Source organism: Coccinella septempunctata, chromosome 9 (genome assembly GCF_907165205.1).
Source record: "Coccinella septempunctata chromosome 9, icCocSept1.1, whole genome shotgun sequence".
NCBI lineage: Eukaryota > Metazoa > Arthropoda > Insecta > Coleoptera > Coccinellidae > Coccinella > Coccinella septempunctata.
Window position 1 is genome coordinate 1,173,306 of NC_058197.1, and position 18,858 is coordinate 1,192,163.

Sequence of the window (18,858 nt, forward strand, 5' to 3'; positions counted from 1 at the left end):
CACAGGCCAACACACATTTTGGTGCCTGCGATTTTTTAACTGTTCCTGAGTAATTTTTGGATGCAGAATGTGAAAAAGTTCTCAGATTTTGTCTATCAGATCTAGTTTTTGAGATTTTTTAAGAAAATTGTGTATATAATTTACGTTATAACAGTTATAATATATAATGTTACTATTGACAGTTAAAAAAAAAAGAAACATGGATTTAAGTATTTATTGCAAAAACTTAATTTACATAATAACATTAGTCACTAATCACATAAAAATTTTCTTTTATACGATTTTCTAGAATGGAGTTCACTAGGGCAGTCTCGCTGAAGGCTCCAGCAGTAGTCCGCCATCATGTGGCTATCCCATCGTCCTTGATAACGATCTTCCATAGTTTTAATATCCTGATGGAATCTTTCCCTCTGTTCTTCACTACAATCACCTAAGTTTTCTGGAAAACGATCTAGGTGGCTGTGGAGGTAGTGAACTTTTATACTCATATGGATTGAAATTTATTCTGGGAGGATTCTGCATCTCTTCATAAACTTTTTAGGGTTTTCACTCCCAATCTCTGAAACAAAATAAATTAAAAATGAAATCAACGATTTGCTCCTGCGTAAATAGATTTTTCGTCTGATGAAGGAGTCTGATATAGACTCCGAAACGTTACAACTTAGAATTATAATTTCAACGTTATTTAATTTGAGTTCATTGTCAGGCAACAATTTTTTCTAGTTAATTTGCTCCTGACAAATTAGTGCAAGAATTTACGCAGGAGCAAATCATTGATTTCATTTTTAATTGATTTTTTTTTATACTCATGTTACAGCCGAGAATATTAAAATTTGAAAGCATAGTTTCCACTAATTCTACGTTATTCTCTGCTTTATGGTTGCCAAGAAAATTTTGCACTACTTGAACAAATGAACTCCAAGCGTTAGATTCAGTCTCGTTCATTGATGTGGTGAATTGTGGATCTTTAACAAGTTGCCTTATTTGAGGACCATCAAATATACCAGCTTTTAGTTTTTCCGTGCTAATGCCAGGAAATTCACGTGACAAATACCCAAAACAATTTCCATCTCGATTTAAAGCCTTCACAAATTGCTTCATTAGGCCTAGCTTGATATGCAAGGGCGGAAGTAAGATTTTTTCTCTTGGAACCAAACGTTCGTTGATCACGTTTTGTATTCCTTGAATCGTGACATCTCTTGAAGGGCAATTTTTGTTAACCCAGTGTTCATTTTTAGCTCTGCTGTCCCAAAGGCACAAAAAACAAGTATATTTTGTATAACTCTGCTGTCCAAGGAGGAAGTTAAGCATTTTTAAATCAACACAAATTGACCACTGATATTCTTCGTATTTAATTTTTCTCAAAACTAATGCTATTGTTTCATATTCTTCCTTCATGGTAGTAGAATGACCAATAGGAATTGAGCCATATTTGTTACCGTTATGTAAAAGAACACATTTTAAACTACGTTTTGAACTGTCAATAAAAAGGCGCCAATCATATGGAGTGTATTCAGGCAAACCCATTTTTTCTAAGAGCCCTTTTATATTGTTACAGAATACCAAGTCATTTTCATTTCATTTCAAGGGGTTGAAAAAAATTACGACACAGAGTTACGACGGCTCACCCTTAGGCGTGTTCGGCACTGCCTTGGTATCCACACTAGCAGAATGCTTCCCTAACCGTAGGGGTGAACACGGGAGCGAGGTAAAAAGACGGAAAAATGAGGAAAGGGTGCGCCACCCCAAAGTGCCTTCGGTACCCCCAGGGTATCCACACCAGCAGGGTACTTTAACGACAGTAGGGGTGGAACTGAGAGAGATGGGAAATTTCAGGAAAGGTTGAGCCACCCCAAAGTGCTTTCAGTACCCCCCGGGTATCCACACCAGCAGGGTACTTTAACGACAGTAGGGGTGGAACTCAGACTCTGGTATAGAAAGGATGAAGTTCTAATAATATATATTAAAAAAAAACGGAGTGTCGTCTTACTGTCGTCTTCTGTGAGTGAAGACAAGTGACAGAAAAAATAATAAACTACTGTTCCTTTTAAATAAAAATCCCCACAGTAAAAGAAATAAAAAAAACAAAATCGGCTAATTCTCAGTAAAAAAAAAAATTAAAAACCCCGGAAACAAATTAGGCAGTTGACTCGGCAGACTCTCAAACTCGGCAATCAATCGGACGCAAAAGTGAATTAATCGTAAGTGAAGTGAACTGCGGGGGAACATCTGATTTTATACCCACAGGAGGGGGTGCGGAAATCAGATGTGCCCCGACAGTCGAAATTCGGTGAAATATGCGTCGATGAAGACGTCTTAATTTCGACTTATCTGTGCTAGCGAACAAAAAACACGGTTACCTTCCAATTCAGGATGTTTTATATGGTGCGACATCGTTTTTAGGAAATGAAAACGGAATAAAAACGGTGCGGTATGTTTACAATTCCGAACGATGCCGGAATCCTGAATTGGAAATGAAAACTAAAATAATTATTCTAAAATGAGGGGGTAGGTTTGAAAAACCATCCTCTCAGTGGTTTTGACGATTTTTCAATGCTTTCTTGTGTATCTGATACTTTCCCTGTCATTGAATTTTTCTACGAATCAGAACTGAATCTATTTTTTTCTCTGGTGGATAGAGGTGTCATCTGCAATGTTATGAAAATGGTGTGATATACATACCTGTCTGGCTCTCCCTATAGTATATCCAAATCCAAGAGGACAGCCGTCAACATTGCAGCATGCAGTGATCACGCGTCATGAACGTGATAACGCAGAGGTGTACTAATAAATTTTATTCGGAGCGTTATATTTTAAAACTTCTTAAGTGTTCCAATTCCGTTGAAAAATATGTATGCTTATCTACGAGTCTCAGTAATGAACAATTAATCTAAAGTTTCCACTTTAATACATACTATGTATATAAATGTGTAACAATATTTTTTGCAAGAGGGACTAGTCCGTAGTGTCCTCAGAAGATGCAGAACTTTTTTCTAAGTTGACGATGACTGGTGTTATATCATTTATAATATTATCCAATTTCCACATGTCCACCTCAACTTTTTGTTTGACATGTTCCACGCACTTTCTCCATCTTTCGGAAGTAACCCGTGAGAGAGCCACTTAAAAAAGATTTTGGACGTCAGCCATTTTAAATGTGGTGTTTTTATCTGCCACAAAATTCTTGACATCGGCCCAAATCAATTCAATAGGGTTCAGTTCGCAGTAGTAGGACGGTAATCTAAGAATAGTAATATTTTGGCCCTTTGCGGTTTCATCCACGATGTATTTTTCGAAGTTTTCTTTGTTCTGCCTGACTATCTGCAACAATTGCACTTTTATGAATGGGTGAAATCAATAATTTTCTCTCTCAACCATTGTTGGATATCACTCTTTCTGAATTGTGAGTTAGGAATTTTTTCCATTTTCCTTAAATGGTAAGGAGCATTATAACTACTATAGAATTTTCCTCTAATTTAGGAAGTATACCCTCGAACCACTTTTCGAAGGACTGACCATCCATTTCTTCATGGTAGTCACCAGTTTTTTTGGATTGGAAAGTCCAGAGTCCTCCAGTTAAAAAACCAGTGCCACTGCCAATATGACATAAAATAATTCTTTGCCCTTTGCCTGGAAAAATATATTCACTTCATTTGAAAAAGAATGTTGAAATTGTTTTCCACCAAAAAGGTACTTACATCAAGTTCCACAAAACTTTGATTGCTCGATCAACGATTTGGCATTCGATTTCCCGAAGGAAATCATTGAAACTGTCATATTTCCGAATATATTGGAGGAGTAGCAGTTGAGAATCATTAAATGGGCGTGTATAGATAATTATTTGGTGCAAGAATGATATTCAGAATGCTTATGACCAACTTATCGACTGAAAACTAATTGACGTTCATCCGTCAATCGATCGTTGATTCTCTGATCAAGCTTATTTATGAAACCGAGGGTTAAACTCAAAATTCAAGACCTTACCAGACGGATTTTTTAATCCAGTAGATAGTCCAGCAAGTAACGCTTGCCGAGAAGATGTAACTGTTTCATCGGTCCACACTTTGGATTTAGTATGACCGGCATTTACCCAAGTTTCATCCAAGTAGTAAATCTTCCTGTTTTCTTCATGGAAGGCCCTAATTTTCGTGAAATAGTTTTTTCTCCAACATTTAATGTCGTCACGGTCCATTAAAAAACTGTTGCGTTGGCGACGTCCATATTTGAAATCAAGTTTTTTCAATATAATAGAGAAGGTACTCTTCTTAAAATTTGGCATTTCAATTCTTCATTAACTATTTTTAATACTTTTTCTATAGTCGGGTGTTCATTTCTAAAGAAAAACTCGTGAACTTTTCGCCGTATCACATTATTATCGAAATCTGATAAGGACTCCCATTTGGTGGTCCGATTTTGATTTATTGCCGGCTGTGATAGAACACCGGAATTTATGTATTCGGCAATAATTCTCCTAACACTTCGAGCTCCAATGCCAAGTCTCTCAGCAACTCGGAGTTCTACGTCCTTTAAACACATTGCTGCATTTTGAATAATCTCAATTTTATAAGTATTCAAAATCATTTCTCTTATATCGGCACTGAAGTGTCGTTTCAGACGTCTCTTTTTTGGAGGACTTAAGTCAACACGCGATTCCTCAGCAGTATCAGTACTTGACATTATATTAAATGCTTGAAACTTGAATAACTTGCTACAACTATAAACCAATTTACGAAAGAAAAAGCAATGAATGACCTCTGCAGTTCTGCACAACAATTCGCATACAATCAATGAATCAAACGTAATGCGGTCCTGCGGAGGGTGCTTCTTACTCCCGCCTGCACACATGGCGTTCCTAAAACTTTGACCAATAAGAGGAGTACCTCAAATAAGATCACGCGTTAGTCAGTTTGTTTACGCTGGCCTCTCGGATTTGGATAGACTATACTGTTATCGGAAAATTTCAGAATCTCTCTGACCATCTCTGCTTCAGCTTCTGCGTCCGACATTCTTCCGTTCCGTAGGAGGTCCTGCCATCATCTTTCATACACGACGGTATTTCTACTTTGAGGCGATCGCTTCGTTCTTCTCCACAAAAAATCACTAACATCCATTCGTCAGCCTTATACAACTGGTATCCGAAATCGCTCGAATATGTGGGATTCCCATCTTCCATGGCCTTCTTGAGGCGTGCTCCTCGATTTGAGGGGACCCCAAGAAATTCCAGGGCCATGGGATTAATATCTTATCCGTCATGGTAGTATTTTTGTTTGGTGTATATGCTCCTGTCTATGAAATCCAAGTAACCGATGCACTGGCTGCTCAACATTTCCCATTTCTCTTGGCAGTAGGGAGCTGCTTAATATTAGGTTAGTCACGAAACTATTGAATCACTGCCTGATTCAATATAAAAATTGACCTCTTCAAGCATTTTTCTGACGGTAACAGAGGAGTTGAATAGAGTCAGACAGAACGGATGTATCTCATTTATTATCTGTGTCTGGTACAGAATAACGGTACGGTGATTTCTGTCATTGACGGGACTCCTTGTCGCAGGTCTTGACCACATAATGGCACCTTGGGCAGACCTGGGTAAGCTTCCTGGACACTTTCCGGGAGGGTGGTTCTTCCTTCTGGGCTGGAGCGGTTCGAAGTTAATTATTTATTGGATCTGTGGGAGACGGTGCAGGACCTTTGTTCTTCGCATCGCCACATGGACAATTCCGAGAGAAGGTGCCCAGTAGACCGCAACGGCTGCAGAAGAGTATTTGGGTTCTGTTACAGGTGGCTCTGGTATGCTCCCCTTGGCCACACCTCCATCATAAACCCGGGCGGATATTGAAGTACACCTGGTGGCCCATAGTCCAAACGTTTCTGGTGGACGATGATAAGTACTCGTATTGGTTGGTTTGGTGTTCTAGTGTTTGTGCACTCTTCTTTATCCTTGCCTTAGTGGCCGGGTACTTTTTATCGACTCCTGTTTTTCCCCAGGATTCGATGGTTCCGGATGGGATCTTCCCCCTGGATAGTGTTGTCTCTGATAGTCTCACCGGCGTCGGGCGCAGGAAGGCCTTCGCTGCTCCCAACGGCAAGGAAACCGGTCTGGGTGGATCCTCGGCCATGTCTTCCTCCTCGGGGTCCACAAATCCCAATTTTTTATCTAGACGGTCTAGAATTTCTATTTCCAGGCTATCTTCGGCCATGGCTTCGAGATTCGGGGATGCGTCAGCGGTAAGTTCTTGTTGGAAAAAGGGACAGGGTGAGTGCAATGTTACCTTTTAGCATGGGATCATTATTTTTTTTTCTTTGATTACTTTAGTCCCACTGGGACTAGAGACGGACTTACCTCACGGTTCCTCGGTCCTGGCGGAGTCCGGCGGTACCCAAAGTCGTCGTACGATGCCGGACGGGAATCTGAAGCGATGGCGTACTCGGGGGCCATCTTTACCCTCTGGCAGTAGTGCCCGCACCCTCCGCTTCAGACTCCTCGTCCATTCTGAGGGATTCTGGACGGTTCTTAGTCTGGCTGCCAGGTCCGGCGGTAGGCGGGTCACCCACGGACCATCGGACTGTGGGGACGGGGTTTTCTCCAAGTCTACCACGGAGGACAGATAGACGGCCGGCCACTCTCACTGGTCAGCAGGGCGGCGGAGGGACGGCTCGTCCATCAATAGCCCTTCGACCTACCAGGCAACGGATGGCCAACTCCCTCTGGCGTTCTCCGCCTGGGGAGGAGGCCCAGTGCTCCGTAGCCTGGTCTTCGGTGCGGCAGCGCCGGCCAGTGGCCACATCCATGGCCACGTGCCCTAAGGCCCACAGGTCCACCGCGGTATTGTACGGCTCCTGGCGGAGTTGTTTCAGGCTCCAGTACATTGGAGTGCTAGCCAACCCGGTTTCCTTCAAAAATATTTCGGTTATCAGGCATCATTATGCAAATATCGGTGGAAAAATCAATTTTTGTGGCGGAGCAAAATCTGGTACTTCACACCCCCTTCTGCCGTGTGCAAATAAAACTTCGTTTTATTTTTCTTCTAATCCCCCCTGGGTTTATCGGTGTAGGATTATTTGCGGTGACAGCCTGTGAACAAAACAAAGTTGCGGGGTTATTGAACTCGGGACTATTTTCTGGTATCGTGATCTAGTTAACGGTACGTTGACGGTGGAAACATTGAAACTCCGGTTAGCGCATCCACCATTTCGGTTGGTGCAATAAAAGATATTTTACGGAACGGTATTATTTCATTGATCGGTAAATTTTGAGGGTACAATCAGTTGATCGATTTTCACCTTTTTCTTCGGGTTACTTATGGGAGACGGTTCTGGCGGTGACGGTGTTGGCGGTACGGCGGGTCTCAATCAGAGGTTCGGCAGTATGGCCTCTGTCCTGTTCCCTAGCGGTACGGCTGGTCCCTGGTCCCCTATCTCTAACGCAACATTCCCTGGAAAGGACCCCCACACGGCCGCACCTGGAACAGAACTTCATCCTTTCCCCTCGGCAGTCCTTCCTGCGGTGGCCTTCATCGCCACACCGCCAGCAACTGTGGGGACCCAACCACAGGTAGACCTGAAGTCCACAGGTCCCCACGGTCCTGGTGGCTGGCGGTTCGGTGTTGGTTTCGGCTTCCTTTCTCGCATCCCCTTCCTGCACCTCCCAGTCTGCCCACCGACTTAGGGTTGATGAGGTGCTCACTGCCGGTGAGGGAGGGCCGGACAGTGGGGTCGGATCCTGGAACCGCAACAGTCGGCCCAATGAATAACGTTTCATCCTGAAAATGTCAAACAGTAAATAACGGTTTATCAGTACCCTGTTACGTCAATCGGTTTTTTTTTTTGTTAGTAACGGTTCTTTACATTTCAGACGATCCCTCTCAAGGAGAGGACTTCATATACTTGATGTGAATGTGTCGGATAATCTTGCCACTGCCATCCTTGATGTCATACACCACAGGAGATACTACCTTTATAACGGTATACGGTCCGGAATATTTCGGAGCCAACTTGGCGGCAATTCCCTCCACTGCAGAAGACCAGGGATGTTCTCTTCGGTACACTTGGTCTCCTACTCGACATCGCCAGTCCCTTCGACGTAGATTGTAGTAGTGGCTCTGCTGGGAGAAAGCTCGTGCCAATCTAGTTCGGACAAACTCATAAGTTTCGGTAAAACGGTATTTGCATGCAAAGCAACTTGGGGTTCGGTATCTGGTTCGGTGTGCTCCTCTTCATCCCTGGCGTTTGGTGAACGCATCTCCCTACCAAAATTCAGGAATGCTGGGGTGTATCCGGTGGACTCCTGCCTTGCAGAGTTTATTGCGAATGTCAATTCATTCAGATGCTCATCCCAGGTACGCTGATCCTTTTCACAGAACTGAGCTATCATAGTTTTAATGGTACGGTTGACTCTTTCTACGGGGTTACATTGGGGAGAATACCCTGGTGCAAAGCGGTGTCGGATCCCAAGGTCTCGCAGACTTCCCTTGAACACATATTGTGATCCATTATCACTGATGATGGTTTTCGGGCATCCAAACTTCAGGATTACATCCTCATACAGAGCCTGGTACACACCCTTTGCGGTTGCTCTTCTCGGGGGCCTGGCCTCCACCCATTTCGAAAATCTGTCTTGCATCACTACTAAATGACAATTTCCCTTCCTAGAACGAGGAAGAGGTCCACAATATCGGTACTAACGGTATACCAAGGTTCTCTTACGGATGCATTTTTCCAGGGGGCTTCTGTTGCGGAACCTCCATCACGCTCTGCTTCTGAGGCCGAAAAGCAACCTGTTGTGGTTCCTGCTCCCTGGACGGTGATGAGGAACGGTCAGTGGCAGATAAAGAGGTGATCGGTTTAGGTTGAAGTATTGTGAAACCTAGATGATAGTTTTCATCGCTTTGATTTCTAAAAGTTTCATTTGTTCTTTTCATTGAATCAATATCTGGAAAACAAACACGGTCTTCAAGGTATATTCCTTCTTGACAGCACTTAGTGCATGATGAATAGCCACTGTGACTCTTCACCTTCAATAAGTATGATTTGGCTGGGGCATCAAAGAGAAAAAACTTCAACTTAAATGTAACCAACCTGTCTCCTATTTTCAAAGAATTCTTTGATACATTAATTACATCATTTACAAAATCTAGCAAAAATTCATTTGCATCATGGGGTTTCTGAAACCCATGGTATTGTAACCAGTCCGGCCCTTGCGGTCGGACCTTTCGAGAACCAGAGCGGTCGCGAAAGATTCCAGAATAACCGGGAATCTACCTGAATGTTTCCGGCGCCTATATAAGCCCAGCGGAGGAGCAGGTACAAGTACAACTACAGTAACAGTGCAAGCGACTAGTGGAAATAAATACGAGTGGAAATAAATAGTTGTGTCATAGTTAGTTTGTGAATTATAAATGTATTAAGTGTAAATAAATAATTTTAATAAGTTGGACGTTTTAATCAGCGAAGAAAACGTTTCATTGGTGTCAGGTGTGGGGTTCAACATCGCTCGAATTAAATAAATAATTTTGGATATTTGGAGTTCATGCCAGTGACCACAAGACTGCAGAACGCGATGGAGACTCAAGCGGTAATGGATTTTTTGAGAAAATTAAATGAGAAAATGGACGAGAATTCTTGTAAGTTGGAAGAAAATTCTCGAAAACTGAATGAGAAAATGGACGAGAACTCTTGTAAGTTGAATGAGAAAATGGACGAGAACTCATGTAAGTTGAATGAACAAATGGAAGAAAATTCCAAAAGATTAAATGAGAAAATTGATGAGAAGTTAAATGAGAAAATGGACCAGATTAGGGAGAATTGTAATGATGTGGTGAGTCAACTTACAGACAAATTGGATGAGAAACTGGAAACCATAAATGAAAAATTCGATAAAGTGGACGAGAGATTCGATATAGTGAGTGGAAAATTTGACGAAGTTGATGAAAAGTTTGACAAGGTTAACGGAAAGTTTGAAGAAATGGCAGGAATAATTGAACATCATTCCAAGTTCATAGATTCCTTGAAAAGAATGTCAAACAGAACAGATATTCTGGCTTCAACACCCTACAGCACAGCGAAAGCGGAAAATGACGGCGAAGGTAGTAGAATGAAGATCAAGCCTCCAACTTTTGATGGAAAAATACCCTGGTCGACATATCAGAAACAGTTTGAAGCTGCTGCGCTGGCGAACAATTGGAACGAAAACGAAAAAGCCACGGCATTAATTATAGCTCTACGAGGAGAGGCACTCAACATTTTGCAGACGATCCCGGAGAGTCAACAAGCCTGTTACGAAGTTCTTACATCGAAACTTCAGATGAGATATGGTGATGCTCATTTACAACAAGTATACCATGCACAAATAAAGAACCGAGTGCAGAAAACAGGGGAAAATCTCCAGGAGTTTGAAGCTGATGTGGCGAGATTAGTCAGGCTGGCTTATCCATCTGCTCCAGATAGCTTCCTGGAACAGCTATCAATCCAGACATTCGTGGATGGGATAAAGGATAGCGAAATACAACAAGCCCTGAGACTAGCACGCCCTAGAACCATTGATGATGCCTTAGCCCAGGCTTTAGAAATTGAGGCAGCAAAGCAAGCTTCACATAGAGGACACCTTCGTGTAAGACAAGTCCAAGACACAGACCGATCTATTCAGGACATTGTCAGAGAAGAAATCCGCAGAATATCACAAGTTAGGAAAAAGGATGCTGTGTGCTGGAACTGCAACAAAAGTGGGCATTTTAAGCGAAACTGTCCAGAATTGGAAAAAGAGTCTCAGCAGGGAAACTAAAAGGGGTCGGTGATAAGGGGCATAAATCGACCCAAGCCAAAAATGCCCCCGAAGTGATAATCCGAGGAATAATGTCTAAGGATTTATCAAGCATAGTTATCCCAGGAAAGATAAATGATAAAAGTGTGAAAATACTCGTAGACACTGGCTCGACTAAAACCATTGTGCGTCCAGAAATTGCTGAAGGATTCAAGATTCGCCCAGTTAGGATCAAACTTCGAACTGCATCTGGACAGGAAATACCGACTTATGGATCGATCGTCTCCACTATTGAATTGGGAAACACAACAGTTAGCCACGAAGTTCTGGTAGCTGGAATCACGGAAGAAGTTATTCTGGGATTGGACCTTGTTAAGAAGCTTGGATGTCAATTGGATATGAAGAGCGATGTACTTCGGCTAGGAAGTGAAGAGATTCCATTCAATGATGTGGACGACAAGATATATCGGATTCGACTGACCGAGGACATCACGTTGCCGGGCCGAACTGAAGGCATAGTGACTGGTAGATGTGAGGATGTAACGAGGAGTGGCTGCGTGAGAGTAATTGAGCCCTCTGACGATACAACCTTAGCTAAAGGACTATTACTTGGGAAGACCTTGGTAAGGGTAAGAGACAGCATTCCCATCCGATTGCTCAATGTCAACATGTTTCCAGTCACCCTTAAGAAGGATACCTTGATTGGACGTGGTGTACCTGTGTACCATATTTCGGGTGGAATAAGTTCTGCAGATGTCTCAAAATCGCAAAGGAATTCTGAAGAACTGGTGTCCCTCCTCACTTCAAAATGTCAAGAGCTCGACCGATATCAACTACTCGAAGTGAGGAAATTGGTTCAAACGTTCTCCGACGTTTTTGCTACGGATGGAAAAGCAGGGAAAACCGATGTTGTGCAGCATAAGATCAATACTGGTGATGCACAACCTATCCGACAGCATCCTAGACGTCTTCCTCTGGCAAAAAGAGAAGAAGCTGAAAGGATTATTGAAGACATGGCGAGAGAAGGTGTAATCGAACCGTCCGATAGCCCCTGGACATCGCCCGTTGTATTAGTGAAAAAGAAGGATGGAACCACTAGATTCTGCGTAGACTACAGGCAGCTCAATCAGGCCACGAAAAAGGACAGCTACCCCTTACCGAGAATTGACGATACCCTGGACACACTCTCGGGATCACGTTGGTTTTCCACCTTGGATCTGAAGAGTGGATATTGGCAGGTTGGCTTGGATCCAAAGGATAAAGAAAAAACTGCCTTCAGTATTGGAACAGGTCTGTGGCAGTTTAAAGTCATGCCTTTCGGTCTATGTAATGCTCCTGCCACATTTGAACGTCTGATGGAGACAATATTGAGAGGGCTCTCCTGGAAAACTTGTCTGGTGTATCTTGATGATGTAATAGTAGTGGGAAAATCATTCCAAGATCACCTACACAACCTATCCGAGGTTTTCCAGCGACTTCGTGATGCCAACCTAAAGCTAAGTCCTAAAAAGTGTAATCTGTTTCGAACAGAAGTGAAATATTTAGGACACGTAGTTTCACGGGGAGGTGTGAAAGTTGATCCGGATAAGATCAAGGCAGTGCAGGAATGGCCTATACCGAAAGACAAGAGTGAGTTGCGGAGTTTCTTAGGCCTTTGCACTTATTATAGAAGATTTGTATCTGGTTTTGCCAACGTTGCCAAGCCGCTGACGAAATTGACGGAAGATGGACAGGAGTACATATGGTCCGATGATTGCGCTGAAGCCTTCGAACGATTGAAAAAGGCTCTGGTCACAGCTCCAATTCTGAGTTACGCAAGGGCTGAAGGTAAATTTGTGCTCGACACCGACGCCAGTAATACAGCCGTTGGCGGCGTTCTATCGCAAGTCCAGGATGGACAGGAAAGAGTCATCGGGTACTTCAGCAAGGTGTTGTCCAAACCAGAACGGAATTATTGCGTGACCAGGAGAGAACTTTTAGCAGTCATCAAGTCCGTAGAACATTTTTACAAATATTTGTACGGAAGGAAATTCTTACTAAGAACGGACCATGCTGCTTTGAAATGGCTCCTGAGTTTCAAGAACCCGGAAGGACAAGTGGCTAGATGGATTGAGAGGCTGCAAGAGTATGACTTTGACACTGAACACAGAGCGGGGACTAGCCATCGCAATGCAGACGCGTTATCAAGAAGACCTTGTCCCGAGAATTGCAGCCATTGTTCGCGTCTGGAAGAAAAGATCGATTTAAGGCGGACCACCGTAATCGAAGACGACTGGCTACCTGAAGAAATTCAAAGAGCACAAGAGGAAGATAACGACTTGAAAGTAATCCTGAGTTGGAAGAAGAGCGGTAGACGACCTACTTGGGAAGAAGTATCCAGACTGAGCCAGAATGTAAAGTCGTATTGGGCACAATGGGAAACATTGAAGATTGATGGAGGTCTTCTGAAACGTTGTTGGGAAAATGAAGATGGAACTGAGCAGAGACTTCAGTTGATTGTGCCAAAGAGCCGTGTGACAGACATTCTGACCAGACTACATAATGGAACTTCAGGTGGACATTTCGGGATAACCAAGACGTTGGAAAAAGTCAGGCAGCGATTTTATTGGCTGAATTGTAAGAGGGACGTTAAAGATTGGTGTAGAAGATGCAAGGTTTGTGCTGCTGCTAACGGACCTTATGGTAAAGGAAAAGCACCAATGAGGCAATATAACGTCGGATCCCCCATGGAACGAGTAGCTATCGACATCGCTGGCCCCTTTCCCGAAACAGACCATGGAAACAAGTACATTTTGGTAGCGATGGACTATTTCACGAAATGGGTGGAAGCCTACGGTATTCCTAATCAAGAGGCAAGTACGGTAGCTGATAAATTGGTCAGAGAATTCTTCTGCAGATTTGGAATACCTCTGGAGCTGCATTGTGATCAAGGCCGAAATTTCGAATCGAAGTTATTCCAAGAAGTATGCAGCAAATTGGGAATTCACAAAACAAGAACTACACCTCTTCATCCACAATCAGACGGCATGGTCGAACGAATGAATCGGACCATGGGAAAACATCTAGCCAAAGTAGTTTCTGACCACCAGCGGGATTGGGATGAATATTTACATCTATTCACCATGGCATATAGATCTTCGGTTCAAGAATCTACCAAGGAAACTCCATCCAGTATAATGTTCGGCCGAGAAATAAGGCTGCCTTGCGACCTAGAGTTTGGATGTAAGCCTGGAGAAGACGTAGCTGGGGAGGACTACGTTAGTAAGTTAAGGAACAAGCTGGATTACATTCATGACAAGGTACGCAATCATATGCAGCAAGCAAGTGACCGAATGAAAATGCGCTACGACATCAAGGCTATTGAAGGTGGATTCACCACTGGAGATCTGGTGTGGCTACATAATCCACAAAGGAGGAAAGGTTTTTCACCAAAGCTGCAGAGACAGTGGGAGGGACCGTATGAAATAATCAAGAGGATAAATGATGTAGTTTACCGGATAAGGAAGCTCCCCAGAGGAAAACCAAAGGTTGTCCATTTCAACCGATTAGCCCCGTACGCGCAGGACAAAGAAGAAGTACGTCTTGTGGAAGCCCCGATGCAAGGTAGCAGCGATTACCAGAAGTTTATGGATTGTTATGGTGAGACACGCGTTGCACGGTTCGGCGTTACACAGGAAGTACATCAAGATCTCTTTACCGTGTCTGAGGAATACTCTCTCGCTCATTGCGTAGCGGAGGACCTTCGTATGAGCAAAGGAATAGCCAGAGTATTCAGAAATAAATTTGGACGTCAGGAACAACTATTGCGACAGCAGCCAAGAATCGGAAAAGTTTTGAAATTGAAGGCTGAAGGTCGGTTCATTTATTACCTAGTCACCAAGCGACATTCCCATCAGAAGCCAACCTATCAGAATCTATGGACGGCACTGCATAGCTTGAAAGAAGACCTTCAACGCTTTGGGGTTAGGAAATTAGCTGTTCCCAAGCTCGGTTGTGGATTGGACCAGCTAAATTGGCGAGTTGTGCGAAGCATGCTGGAGGTGGTATTTCAGGGGACTGGTATACGGATCCTGGTGTGCAGTTTCAACCCAAAGCAGGCCAGGGAGTCTGGAAAAACTGTGGAGTGCTACTTCCATCAGAATGGCTACTGTAGGAATGGTGATGACTGCAAGTTTCGCCACGGTCCTCGGAGAAATTCACTAAATCTGTTCTGGGACAGAACAGGCTTAAGGAGGGGACAGTGTAACCAGTCCGGCCCTTGCGGTCGGACCTTTCGAGAACCAGAGCGGTCGCGAAAGATTCCAGAATAACCGGGAATCTACCTGAATGTTTCCGGCGCCTATATAAGCCCAGCGGAGGAGCAGGTACAAGTACAACTACAGTAACAGTGCAAGCGACTAGTGGAAATAAATACGAGTGGAAATAAATAGTTGTGTCATAGTTAGTTTGTGAATTATAAATGTATTAAGTGTAAATAAATAATTTTAATAAGTTGGACGTTTTAATCAGCGAAGAAAACGTTTCAGTATAAACCAATCAAAACAACATTTTGAACTGTTATGTTCAAATTCAAGATCACCCCTAAAATAGGATACACTTGACTACCAGAACTCTTACTCAATGGGAGTCCATCAATATTTACAGCAATTTCAAGATTTTCAGGAGGTATCAGTTTATGCATCCTGAAAAAATCACTCAGTACCTTTTCAATGCCCAGATGACAGTATGTACCAGGGCTCACAACTCTAGTTTTTACTTCACGAACTGTTGATAAGAAAGATCGAGCACTTTTTGGAATACCATCTAAGCCTGGTTGTTTCCTGAGAATAGTCAGTAGCTCCTCAACCGCTTTATGAGTTATTTGATTTTTCACTGCCCACAGCTTAATTTCTTCTTGAAAACTCAGGCTATCACTTTGACTTGGTCCTGGGAGAGAAGCATTTTCCAATACGTTACTTGGTATTGATATCCATTCAGAAGCAATGCTACTACGTTCTGATGTAGGCAAAGCCTCAATTGTTTCATTAGAATAACTATCTAATGTTTTTTCAGCGTTCTGGTCATACACTGACAAATCAGTTATATTGTGCTCTTCAGTAACATTGTTTCGGGAAATCAACAATGTTTGGTGGGTCAACCTTTTCACTTTTCTAATAAAACTTTTTTTCATTGTTGCAAAGCAAAATACGAACTTCAGATGAACAGGTATACTCCTGTAAAGACCTAGGTGAATTCACTTCTATAGAAATCAGACGAATTCACTTCTATTTAACTCAGACGAATTCACATCTTTTTAAATAAGACGAATCTTACTCACCAGAAATGTTTGCTCTTGATTAAAATCGTTGGCAGCTTAAGATTGCAAAAACTAAGAAACGAAAACGTGCTCTAACGTTCACAACTTACTCAAGTTACGCAGACGCAGAGCAAATCGAACTAAAAGAGAAAGTTTTAAAGTTTAACAGGTTAGGTTAGATTATCATAGAAAATTATGAATCATAAAGTGATGCATACCTTTTCTTTTTTTTCATAATTATTGTGGTATATTATAAAAATTTATGTATATATATATAGTTATACCAATTTAATTAGAAAATTTTACTTCTTATTTCATTATTATTAACAATAGTTAATAGACTCAGGCCCGTATTCATAGTTCGCCCTTGAGGGTGAGTGAGAGTTGAGGTCACCTTTACGGCCAGTATTCATAAGGGCGATACAAACTCTCATTCACCCTCAAGGGCGAACTTTGAATACGAGGCTTAACACTTAGAGGGGTTTTCTTTTCACTTTACACTAAATGATACATATATTCCCGTATGACTACAATATCCTAGACAATCTGCAATAGCTTGTCGATTGAGAGGTAGGTTCGCAACACAGATGGTTGCGGGTTCGATTCCCGCTCATGGCCATAGTGAGGTATGCTGCTATACGTCCGGAAGTTGATAAAATAATATTGCAAATTAAATTATCAATATTTTGGTTGCCAAAGCTTTAAAACTCTTTTTTTATCTGAATAGAATAAATAAATGATTCCTATCCGTTTTCATAAAATATGAACGAGGAACTTTCCAAGTTGATCCTTTAAAAAACTGATATGCTATAAATATGCCATGAAAAATATTCATGGAATATATTTTCATGAATATTCGTCAGATATTCTCTTCGAATATTCTCGGAATATTCAAATTCTTACATTTCAGCTTGATATGCCGTTTGAATATTCCAGTATTATTCAAGGAGAATATCTGACGAATATTCGTGAAAACATATTCGATGAATATTCTTCATGGGTATAAGATAACACAGCATATTCAAGGAATATTCCAGGGATATTGCAATATCTATTGGAAAATGGGATCTTGTAGGCATATTCCAGCAATATTGGGTGCCGTCTGGGGAGGTCGCAATCTTTCTGAAACACACCCTTTATAGTGTATATCATCCTGATTCAGAAAAAAACTACTTTCGTTTAATCAATTCACGTTTCAGCACTTGCATACATTCTCGAACATTCTTCCATTATTCTCGAAAGAATTTCAATTTGAACCTTTAAACCATAATTTCAAAGAATCTCCCTATTAGTTTTGAATCATGTGCCTACCATAAAAGATAAGCAGAGTGGTCCATACTGGGAAGTAAAAGAAGACACATTAATTGACCACACTATAGAAGTATACCAAAAAGCGTTCTGGATGATGCATAGATGAAACTGCGAATATTTTCCTTTAAAAAGTTCCTTTACTCAAAAGGATATTTTTCGGCCTGCACATTTACCATCAAAATTTCTCTAGAATAAGTCAAGTTCAATTTTGGCCATTATTTTTGTCCTTTAGGCGAAAGGTACAAAACGTTCTGGAATAGGGAGATCCTTTATTAGATCGGGGACATTTCTCAATTTCATTTTTCCATTCAGTGTAAAAGGAAAATCAGTTGAATCACAAGTGTCATTCGTGGGACGAAGCACAAGTGTCATTTATGTGCTAAGCATAAGTTCATCTGTGTGCGAAGCATAAATGTCACCTATGTGACGATCTGTTGTTCCTCGAAAATCCTGAAAAAGATGTAGTCAGTTAAATATTCGCCAAGACCGAACGGTTGCACTGAGGTCGATGAAATTTCCAGATTTATTACTAGAAGAAATCCTTTTTATGATTATGTATCATATTAAAATCTACGATGATTTTTCTGGGAGATACGCGTCTTGAAGTTTGTTCTTCAAAAAATCCTGAAAAATATTTTTTTCAAGATCGAACGCTTGAACTGAGGTCGATGAAATTTCAAGATTTATTACAAGAAGAGTTGCTCTTTATGATTATGTAGGTATCTCATTAATATCTACGACGATTTTTCGTTGGGAGTTATATCTAAATGAGGGAACTCTGATTTTTAACGGAAAAATCAAATTATATTGAAACGATTCAATTATAGAGTATTGTATGAGACAAGCCTCGTCTGATTATTTATCCATTCAAGGAATTTCTGCAGGATAATTGATTTCGTCATATCTTCAAAGATGTCCAGAATTCATGAAGGGAAATATTTTACTATGATGGTTCTAGGAATATTTTTTGATTGGTATTTTTATTGAGCGTTATCGGAGACTTTGCTTCGATTTATTCAAGGCAGGCTTAACTGTAAGCCTCAAATATTTCTCTGAATTCTATAACAGTCACCAGACTTATAAGCCTGGCGTAAATAAGTAGATGCAAACCCCTCAAATATGTATGTATTTCGTATGCAATTAAGTAATAAAAAAAAAAATTTGAAAAGAACTTCTATTATTATTCATAAAATAATTTGTACATTGACAGCACAGCCATGATTGGAACTTAAGATTAACATAAAAAAGTAGATATTTAGAAATTTGTCCATAAGTAAAAATGACAAAATTGTCGATATAAAATTATATTCATTATACAATTTTGTTTTAAAATCAGTTTATTCGAAATACGTTTAGGAACATCTTTATAGTAATCATATGAAACTAATTTAGACATTTTTTTTCAACTGTTTGCTATCAAAAGTTAGGTAATAGATTGAAATGTCCTAATTCAATTTGAAAACAAAGTGTTATTTGTAATATAAACATATAT

The 18,858-nt window shown here is 41.3% G+C and overlaps 2 protein-coding genes across 2 annotated transcripts; both read right to left on the minus strand.

The window, feature by feature from the left end:
* Nucleotides 1-4,966: 4,966 nt before the first annotated feature.
* On the minus strand, nucleotides 4,967-6,456 carry LOC123320429. Its single transcript, XM_044907749.1, has 2 exons — nucleotides 6,344-6,456; nucleotides 4,967-6,235 (listed from the first exon to the last, which is right to left on the minus strand). The coding sequence occupies exon 2, from the start codon at nucleotides 6,198-6,200 to the stop codon at nucleotides 5,817-5,819; it is 384 nt and encodes a 127-aa protein (XP_044763684.1). The 5' UTR covers nucleotides 6,201-6,235; nucleotides 6,344-6,456; the 3' UTR covers nucleotides 4,967-5,816.
* An 8,825-nt stretch (nucleotides 6,457-15,281) lies between these two features.
* LOC123320606 lies at nucleotides 15,282-17,156 on the minus strand. The gene is made up of 2 exons (XM_044907962.1): nucleotides 16,274-17,156; nucleotides 15,282-16,195 (listed from the first exon to the last, which is right to left on the minus strand). Exon 2 carries the CDS (start codon nucleotides 15,927-15,929, stop codon nucleotides 15,282-15,284), a length of 648 nt encoding a protein of 215 aa, XP_044763897.1. The 5' UTR covers nucleotides 15,930-16,195; nucleotides 16,274-17,156.
* Between the last annotated feature and the right edge of the window lie 1,702 nt (nucleotides 17,157-18,858).

Bases quoted from the DNA above. Each gene is read 5' to 3' on its own strand.
- LOC123320606 (XM_044907962.1), bottom strand. From the start codon at position 15,929: ATGAAAAAAAGTTTTATTAGAAAAGTGAAAAGGTTGACCCACCAAACA.
- LOC123320429 (XM_044907749.1), bottom strand. From the start codon at position 6,200: ATGGCCGAAGATAGCCTGGAAATAGAAATTCTAGACCGTCTAGATAAA.